The sequence below is a fragment of the Alnus glutinosa genome, chromosome 13, assembly GCF_958979055.1.
Source record: "Alnus glutinosa chromosome 13, dhAlnGlut1.1, whole genome shotgun sequence".
In the NCBI taxonomy this organism is placed as follows: Eukaryota; Viridiplantae; Streptophyta; class Magnoliopsida; order Fagales; family Betulaceae; genus Alnus; species Alnus glutinosa.
Genome location: NC_084898.1, coordinates 1,131,846 through 1,142,053, shown reverse-complemented (window position 1 = coordinate 1,142,053; position 10,208 = coordinate 1,131,846). Strand labels below are relative to the sequence as shown.

Below are 10,208 nucleotides of genomic sequence, written 5' to 3'. Positions count from 1 at the left end.
TACTTGTAGTTGGTGCAAGTAAATATACTTTCCCCTAAAAAAAAATTACATGAAGCTGCTAAATGAAAAATTCAGTTATGAGGAAACTAGATACCACTAGATACAAATTCCACTCGTAAATTACATGACCGTTTGTTTCGGTGCAAAATACTTTTTGAAAAATGTCGAGGTGTTTGCTGGAGGCAAAAATAATTGTCAACCTGAAAATGATTTCCGTTTTGACCTAAATTTCGAAAAATGATTTATGCTTTTTAAAAGTGTAAATCATTTTTTTCAAACGGCAGATGCAATCGACCATTTTTTAAACAACGCATTCGACCTTCGTGCTCAAGCAGTCGACCATTGCTGGAATCCGACTAAACTTGCCGAAATCCGGCGGTATTGTGCCGGATTTCAGCCAACTGGCCGGGATCTGGAAAGAATGGCCGGATTTTGGCCAGAACGATCGGCTTCCGGCCAACTGACCAGAATCCGACACAAATGGCCAGGTTTCGGCCACCTTCACCCGAATCCGGCCAACCCTGATTCCGGCTTTCATCGCTGGAATCCAGCAACAATAACCAGAATCCTACCGGTCAGTGACGAAATCTCGTCGCCGGTAATTTTATCTGTTAGTAATTTTTTCATAATAACTAAACGCTGAAAAATATTTTTAAGGAAATCATCTTTTTTGAAAAATGATTTCGTTGAAAATATCTTACGACATAAACAACAAATGGAGCATTAAATAGTCTCCTGCATCATGCAGAAGTGAGTTGTTTCAAACTTTCTTTAATTCAAATCCTGATATTATAAATCTTTTTTTATTTAAATCTGTGAATAAATATAGAGTAGCCTTGACATGAGGCAAAGTTACAATTATTTGGGGTGATAAATACCCATGAAAAATGGTTAAGAATACAATTTAATTACATAAAGACCAACATGACGAGAAATAAACTAAACAAATAAATCTGTTTGCACCAATTTAGTTCACGTGTAAGGTTGTACTTATTTCAATTAAAATCCAACATTTGGATTGCCTGAGCCTGCTGCAGCAACTCCTAGCCCTCCTCCACCATGTGATGTAGCTCCCAAGTCTTCATGGTCACCTGATTCTGTAATGGCAACTTTGTCACCATCCAACTCGCGCACGAGTTCGTCGATCTTGCGGAACTGATACGGCCATCTTGCATTGTAGAGAAATTGGCGAAGATCAAACCGATTATCCTCCGGTGAATAACTCTGCATTTAATTTAGAAAGGTGTAAGCTCTTACTGGATTTGGATAAACAGAATAAAAGATTTGTTAATAAAGTTCCCAGGCTGGTCAAATATTTCTTACCTCAGCATGATAGGAAGGTGTTAATACAGTCATTTTGTGTCGATTTATGGAGTAGTACTTGAAGAAGTGTTTTACTTTATCAGCCACCTCCAATGGAGTTAATCTTGCACCCCATCTGTAGCAGAGATTCTGCAATACCACAATAATAATAATAATAAAAAAATAAATAAAAAACTTAATAGGATCAAATCACCTTGTAGATTTGGTAATGCAGAAAGTTATCCCATATGTAAAGAAAGAGGACAAATACCAACACTACTAATTCAATGAGTTTATTTTTTAATTAGTAAATGTATTGATAGATAATAAGGGGGCACAGTCCAAGCAAACACCCAGTATAAAAATAGAGAACATACCCAGAGAAAAGCTGAAAAAAGCACAGTAACAATAAAATTAGAAAAAGGGAGAATGAGGCATGGTGGCATCTGCCATCCATGTGAAAAGAGTTCATGTAAAGGAGTTTTGAACTCAAAAATGGAATATAAAACCCTTGAGATGTCTGATTATTTTTCTTCATCCGAAGGCCAAAACAAGCATAATGGAGGCTTTCTGCGGCCAGTAACTTTTTCCTGGCAAACCTACGGCCCCATTTCTAAAAACCTAAAAAGACAAAAACTGATCATGGAAGAAGCCAAGAAACTCCAATGAGGTTTAATAATGCAAAGACAGATGGAGCAGGATCCAAGTAACATGTCCCTGGTATGATTTTGATTATGCTTAACTTATACTGGTTCCGTCTTGTATTGCTATTATTTTCAGTGAATATTCATTTTTTATTTTCTTCTGATATTGCATCCTTTGATTGGATGAACTTTATTATCATAATTCTATTTTACCACTACAATTTTCAGATAACCATAAAAATCTGATCAAAGACAATTCAAAAATGGAGGCACTCCATAAAGAATATTTCTTGATCTGAAGCAAGCAAGAAGATTCTCCTAACTACACCACCTTGTGATTCCCTATCATAGACTAATTCAAGAGGAAGTAAAAACATTGAAGCTACATGAGAGATAGTGAAACATAAAACAGACCTGGAACATAGATACTGGACCACATCGGAAAATTTTCCGCAACCTTCCATAGACGGAGAGCTCCTCATATGTCATTCCCATGTCCACTTCATCTAGCTGTTTTACACAACATAGACTTAGACTTCTTTTTTTATGAATACAACATAGAATTAGAATTCCCAGCAAAAGTATAGTATTGACTTACCCATCTATAACCTAGTCTTTCACCCAAAAATAAAACATAAAGATGAAATGCCAGTAACAAGAAAGAAAATTTGCAAATGTTAAAGCAAAGAATGTCAATGCGAGTCAAGACACCCAAAAGCAAACCATTAACTATGTGTTGAGATGAAGAATTTTGATCATTTAAATACTACAAAGATTTAGCCTCCACATTGTCGACAATCCATGTTATCTGATGTGGGCATTTTAGGTTATGGACATTATTTAAACAAACACAAAGGGTTTGTTTGCTAACATTTTGAGTAGTGTTTTGGATTTTGAGTTTTGAAAAAGGTAAAACTTGATAATTGATTTGGTGGGGGCCATGTTTGAAAAAAATATTGTATGTGGGGTCTACAAACGAAAAATCATTTGGTAAAATTTAGAGAAGTATTTTCTAAAAATAAAAAATTAAAGGATGTTCCCCAAAATAAAAGAAAAAAGAAAAAGAAAAACTAATGCAATTTACCCTCCACGATGGTGGCTGGCCTGTAGCAACCACCGCGAGGCCCATCGGAAGTTCATGGTGGCCACCACGGGCCGCCTGAGGTTCATGGCAACCACTGTGGGGCCGCTGGAAGTTCATGGTAGCCACCATGGGGCCATTAGAGGTTCATGGTGGCTACCGCAAGGGCCTTCAAAAGTTCATGGCAACCTTCACGGGGCTATCGGAAGTTTATGGCGGCCATCACAAAGCCGTCAAAGGTTCATGGCAGCCATTGCGAGGGCCACCATAAGCTCTTGACAGCCACCGCAGGGCCACCGGAAGTTCATAGTAATTAATTTTTTTTAGAAGTGTTTTGTTTTTTATTTTTTGAAAAATGTTTTATGAAAAGTGTTTTGTATTTTGAGAAGACTTTTGTGGTTTGTTTTGGAAAATGTTAAGTGGTGGGGGCCACATCTAAAAATCCATTAGGTTATCTAGTATTTGAGAAGAGTTTTCAATATTTGAGAAGTGAAAAGAGTTCTACAAAAGTTTACCAAACATGCAGAAAACTAATTATACGATTGGTAGATCCTGAAAATTAAAATCAAATGGAAGAAAGAATATCTTTCGTGGTTATTCCCATCATTTAACTCTCTTTACCAGAAAAAAGTACATAATTGAAAGAAAATCCATTACCTGACTGTAGTTGGAACGTATAGGCTCCAGTTCAGCAGTTGGAGGGGCTGCTTCAATATCTGCCAAGGATGAGTAACCAAGATTGATGGCAGCCCATCGTAGAAATGCTCGAAGATCCTGCTTACTAATACTTCCGATTGGATTAATATCTGCAGAGCTGCAATCATACTGAGTAAAAGAGATGAGCATGAGTTCTAGCATAGTTGAAATATAACAACAGAATCAAGATAAACATGAGTTCTAATATAATTTAATTATGACAGAATCTAGGCAAATCAACATTATACAGAATAGAGAAATAGCCCAACTAACTCATATATTGAGTATATGTCACAAAGTTGAAACCAGAACTTGAGGAGCTTGAGTAAGCCATTCAAAAAAATCAATATAATATATAAAACCTAGAGGGGGAAAAAATAAAAAAGAAGAACAAATCCACACCTGACAGACATGGATCAGGATGACCCCTTAACAAGTTTCACTGCTATAAAGAAGGTTGTCTAAGCAATATCTAACCTGTAGCATAAGTTAAAATTGTATGATACCTTTGTTAGGTAACCACGCAATGCTTCGTCCACATTGGAGCTACCCAAAACAAGATAAAATCCGGGTTTGTTGTGCACCCATGGCAAGAGTGATGCTAACATAAAAGCCAGCACCATTCTGATTCGAGCTTGAATGTTCTGCAAGCCTAAGTTCTCAATGTTAGATCCACCGTCTACCTGTAAAAACAAACAGCAGATTGAAGAATTATTCAAACATAATTTCTTACACTTGCTAATGTTAATATGGTCAAATATCTACTCCTTTAACTAAGAAAAAGGCCCAATGTACCACATGGAAAGCATAACACAAGTTCTCAGATAATCACCCCATAAAACATATTAAACAAAAAAGAGAAAGAAAGGAAACACAATCTCTCTATAACATTAAGATCACATATCCTCGGAAAGGTGGAGCAAAGCCAATATAGTGATTTGGTTGATGACCCAAAATTATTGAGCACAAAACAAAAAGTATAATTGGAAGAAACAGAATCAGAATCTTTTTACCTTATATCGTGGTCGCTTTCCTGTAAGTTTTTGAAACAAAGATAGAAGTGCAGAAACAACACCATCTATGGAAACATCAAGATGCCATGAGCCAATCTCATCTGCTAGTACCTTTGCTCGTGACTTTGTGACTTCAGAACTGTAAGGAACAAACCCTGTTAGTGGACTACAATACTCTCAGCATGTAAGCTGAAAATAATATCTGAAAAGGAACTTATTCAATTAAAATCTAATTGGCTTGTTGAAATGCAGTCTACAGGCAATAAAACTATTAATATCACAAAATATTTTGTGTTATTAGAAATGAATCCTGGTGTCTTTCCTTGGAGATATCATACAGCCTTCTCACTACCTATGGTTTTCTACAGAACGCATATACACTCCTTGATGGGCCTCATAAGGTAATATCTTTCATTGGCCAGCCAATAATAATCTAGTCAAAATGCCAAGCCACACAAGGAATTGCCTGGCACTTTAATGGTTGCAATCAACTGTCACATGAAATTCATACAGCATCCAAGAGAGAAGAGTGGTTTTCTTCAATGTAATGTCAAGTATCCTGCAATAATACAATTATTTCGTACCATTGAAAGAATTATCTGCTATTAATTTCTTTCAAAGGTCTGGCCAGCACATGAAACAAAAGGAGAGGAGATATTTTTTTTTAAAATAATAATAATAAAAATAAAAAACAAAATAAACAAAATAAAATTTTGAGAAATTATGCTTATTATGGTGTTCACCATGGAGTACCCATTTTAACACAATTACAAGAAGAAAATATGACACTACAAGAAAGCATTGGTTTCGTGTACATGGACCCACCTGTTTTCAGATCCCATAAATACTGTATAAAATATGCGTTTTGCAAATTCTCTGCTGTCGGTAGGAAACTGTCCGCCAGTATAATTTCCAATACGAATTGCATCAGCTTTGACTTGTTCATCCCCATTTGCTATTTCTGCATGTAAATGTGCATCACATTTAATAATTTACAATCAGAAAATACAACACTTGGGTCAGGGTTGTAAAATATGTCCAGCTCTCTTCCTGCCTCTGCTGCACCCCTAGTACTTATGGCAGTGGGCAGGGAAGATACAGCCAGGAACCCCACAGAAGTTACACTTTACCAGCCCTAGTACAATGGTTTCATGCTCTGGAGGAAGTTGATAATCAACTTGACCAATTCAACACAAATATCCTTCACTCTATACAAAGAGACGACTCCAAACAATAACATGTACTTTTTGGTAAACATCTTCAGATTACCACTCTTGGCTAAAATGGATAGACGTCCTTTCTGAAATATTTTTTAAGTCTTGACTTCCTTATCCACCTAATTAAATTCACCAGTGTGCACTAGGCCATCTATGAGTTATTAAACAGCCATGGCTAGTGATTGGCTCATTGAAACTCTTTCTAGCCTTTGATTAGTTTAGCATGATTTAACTGTTCAGTTAAACTAACACAATATTACAGGTAATCAAATTGGAGGCTAACAAAAGCCTGTTATTGGTCACCCACCCCAGCCAGTCATCCTGAAATAATTTTTTTTATAAGTAATCGAGATATCATTAAATGCATAAGGCGCCTCCAAGTACACAAGGAATATACAAGAGAAGCCACCTAACTAGTAAGAACTCATCCTAAAATAATGGTCCTTTTATATTAAATGCAGCATGTAGCCCATTAATTATTTGAAACAAAAGTTGACAGTCAACAGAAATGTGAAATGCACAGTACAAGAGTACCGAGTCGATATGTTATGCTTAATAAAACCAACCTTTTACAACAAGCTGGCACATGCAGCCAACTATAGCAGCAACAGAGGAGCTATCCGCTCCACCAGAAAGAGGAAGCAAAAAACCAGAAGCTCCACTTCTTCTTAAATAATCCCATAACCAGCAACCTGGTCCAAAGGCTATTTCCTCCTCAGGATCATGATACTTAATCTGAATCATGTTCAATTTAGCAAGAGTTTGATAATTAGTGACATTCTTGTGAAAAGAATTCCACTGGCAAAAACTACGTAATCACAAATGAAATCAAATTAAATTCATTTGCAGAAAAATTCTATGTGAAAGCAAGACTGCTATTTTGATACTGTTTATTCAATTATAGTGAAGCCCTAATCCCACCAACATGAAATTGGTTAAATAGTCCTTTCTGAACCAAGAACTAACCTTAAGTGGAGTGGAAGGACACGTTTTCAGGGTAAAAGGCTGAGAAAGCTTGTATGGTACAGCCACCGAAGGAACTTTTGTTTTGCAACTTGCTTGCTCTTGAAAGCTACTTATAGATCCTCTAAGACTAGAAACCTATGATCAAGCAAACAAGTTAAGGAACAAAGGTCAATTCTTTATATTCACAATGCAGAGTTATAATCCAAAGAAATGCAATGAATTTGAATTGATGCAAGTAATATCATATTAACAGCACGGGTATCAAAGTAAATGCCTATTTTCAGAGACCTCTTAAGTATTTTGTATTGGCAGGCTTGCTAAACAACCAACAACAACTACCAGTACATACTCAAACAACTCATACATTGACAGGGTGACGTGTAAATATGAATCATAGAATAGAATTGATGCAATACATAATTGTCAATGAAAATAGAGGAAGAGTAGTAATGGGTGATTTATTTTCGAAGTAGCAATCTAAGTTGACAAACCCAAATCCCAAACTTACATGCTTATGCACTAGTATTTATCAACATAAATTGAAGCTATGTCGTATAGTGCCTGTAGATATGATTTGATATTGCTGAATGAATGCCACTATATATTGCAATGTAAAATTTGCATTCCATCACTCCAACAACTTTCTTTTGTAATTTAGGGCAACTCCTACATAGTTTTGTTCGTTAAATTCATCAACCAACCACTTAGGCACATGCACCTGTGCACATACATGCACACACAAGGAATCCAAGATGTTTCATACCGCATCAAGATCTACTTGAGCAACCACAATCTCAATATCCTTCAAAGAAAATTGTGAGCCTTGAGCAACCACATCTCCATTTACAACAACGCAAGCACATCCATCTGTGACAAGTGACATATTAATTACATTAATTGAACAAGTTCATCCCAAAAAAAAAACCTATATTAAATAGTGGGGTTAGCAGAAGAGGTAAACTAAAACAAGCACCAAACAGAACGTAAAATGTTCATAGATAGAAAAATGGACTGCTCCTGGTTTTTCCTACTAAGAAAATAAATAGCAACCCTAAAGTGCAAATATATATTCAACTAAGAAATAGTATGTACCATAGTAAAGGCGGCTGCCATCACATCCTTGGTGATTGCTGTACATGTAAACCCCTCCACGAGTATGAGTAGCACCTATAATAGCACGAAGCCGAATATCAAGCTTTCTGAGTTGGTGGTGACTTCCACTTGCATTCATAAACACTTCAACCCCATTCAGCGCAAGTTCAGCATGAAGAGGAACAGGACTATAAAGCTCTTCACAAACTTCAGCCGCAACAGCTCTAACAATGAGAAAAATGCTTGACATTTAACATTTCATCAAGGGTCTGATAAAGTGAGAAAACCCATAAAAGTTTTCGATTTATTTGAGCATTGGAACAAGCATAAAAGCATACAACAACCTAAACAATATGTGGGGGCACCTACAGCCTCCGGCATCCCACAAAATTTTCTTATAATGTCCATGATTTTGTAATTAGTTGATATCTATGCGCCTATGGGATCTGTAAGAGAACTTTTATAGGAAGAATGAGGCATTGATATTTTCTATCTAATTTCTTTATATCAAACAAAATAATAATAAAAGGGCCTATGTGCAGTGACACAATTTTCCATAACTTCAGTTGCACCTGCCAATCCAACCTTTCACTGCATGTAACTACAAAAGAGACGGGCAGTATAAGTTACCAGAAGGACAACTGCTGGTAATGTTATCACTTACGTGTCTATAAACTGGATGAATCCATAGCCAAAAGGCGCTGTTTTCTGTGATATATGCTCAGAAATTTCAACTGGGAGTTGAAAGTCCACAAGTTGGTCTCTTTCCTTCCATCCCGTGAACCATCGGAGTTCCCTGTAATTGCCATCATTTGCAAGCCACATCTTCGGGCGTATAATAATAATTTTTCTGTTAAAACATAGAACTTGACAATTGTAACGCTCCGACCCTTTGATGACAGGCATGCCAATGCTGCATAAGATGCCGTCAGTCCAATCACCAAGTAATAGATCTTTCAAACACTCCCATCTGCAAGCACATCAAACACTGCCATCAGCAGGTAATCAAAATATCTTCTCATGAAAACAAAGCGTTTTCAAAACCAGTTTTCGTCAAACAAGAGCTGGGTGTCCAGGATTTCAAAATCCCAGGTAAATTCAATCCACAAAATAAGATTTACATAGCATTGTAACACAGCTATCATGATGTCGTCCGTTAAATCATTTACCCATAGAATCTGACAACACTTTTTTATTTATGGTTTTACAATTGATATACTTAACAAGTAAAATCAACAAATAAACCAATTTCCTTCAACACATAAATTTACTCAGTAAAAATCCTTTGCACCACATAATTCACCCCCTTCTCCACACACTTTCTTCTAAATTGAGCTCCAAGTTTACGTCCTTTCCAAACAACATTTGACAAACCAAAACCAAACCAAACTCTCTATATTAATATAACAGTAACAAAGCAGAGAAAACTTACGCATGAGTGATGGTGTCGAGCTCCAAGAAGTGGTCTTCGCACCCATAGCCAGTGATCTCGAGCTCGGGGCCGAGCCGAATCGCCGCACCGGCTTGCTTAGCCATGGCTATGGACTCCTTGATATTCTTCAAGTTGATATCGAAATCCATAGCCCACTGGTTCAGATTACACGTGGCCACCTTCAACAGCCTCATCTCGAACAATCTCCTTCTTCTCTGAGCTCAAACCAAACAACTAAAAGCAGTGGATTGCGTGGAAAAAGACCGAAACTTTGTTAAGCTCTGTTTGATTGCTGAGAAAATGAAAGATTACGACTTTCGCTCACCTCGTCGATGCTTGTGAATCAATTGTGGAATATGGAATTGGATTCAATGTTAGGGTTTATATAAATTTTTGGGGCGTTTGGAATTTGAGTAACGGTTTGGAATTTAGTCAGCACCGAGTGTTGGACGGGTTTCGACTCCCGGACCCCTCGGACGGGTTAAAGAAAGCGGGAAATTTTCTGGAAGTAGTCAATAGAGGCAATATTGCCGATAAATGCTAGATATTCCAATATTTTTTGTCAACATTTAATTTTGAAATGATGTGTCACAATTTTATGAGATTGTAATATAATTTTTAAATTGATAAATTTCATAAGATTGTGACATATCAGGTTCAAACTAAATTTTAAAAACAAATATTTAAATGCTTAGCATTCTTCATATAGGTTTTTACGACCACGTTCACTTACAATTTCTTTTTGAGTATTTACATTGGCCGAGG

General features: G+C 36.7%; 1 protein-coding gene across 2 annotated transcripts; it reads right to left on the bottom strand.

The window, feature by feature from the left end:
* Positions 1-789: 789 nt before the first annotated feature.
* On the bottom strand, positions 790-9,933 carry LOC133854711 (glutamine-dependent NAD(+) synthetase). 2 transcript variants are annotated; one of them, XM_062290967.1, is made up of 14 exons: positions 9,769-9,933; positions 9,444-9,677; positions 8,676-8,981; positions 8,012-8,235; positions 7,683-7,786; positions 6,920-7,054; positions 6,520-6,688; positions 5,562-5,697; positions 4,737-4,875; positions 4,230-4,406; positions 3,685-3,852; positions 2,361-2,456; positions 1,324-1,452; positions 790-1,224 (listed from the first exon to the last, which is right to left on the bottom strand). In XM_062290967.1, exons 2-14 carry the CDS (start codon positions 9,635-9,637, stop codon positions 1,000-1,002), a joined length of 2,202 nt encoding a protein of 733 aa, XP_062146951.1. In that variant the 5' UTR covers positions 9,638-9,677; positions 9,769-9,933; the 3' UTR covers positions 790-999. The 2 variants fall into 2 exon arrangements, with proteins under 2 accessions (XP_062146951.1, XP_062146949.1); XM_062290965.1 differs by having other exon boundaries at positions 9,444-9,933.
* Positions 9,934-10,208: the final 275 nt, after the last annotated feature.

Bases quoted from the DNA above. Each gene is read 5' to 3' on its own strand.
- LOC133854711 (XM_062290965.1), bottom strand. From the start codon at position 9,637: ATGAGGCTGTTGAAGGTGGCCACGTGTAATCTGAACCAGTGGGCTATG. The intron at 4,407-4,736 runs GTAAAAAGATTC...TTGTTTTTACAG, and splicing joins GAAAGCGACCACGATATAAG to GTAGACGGTGGATCTAACAT. The intron at 1,225-1,323 runs GTAAGAAATATT...AATTAAATGCAG, and splicing joins CACCTTCCTATCATGCTGAG to AGTTATTCACCGGAGGATAA.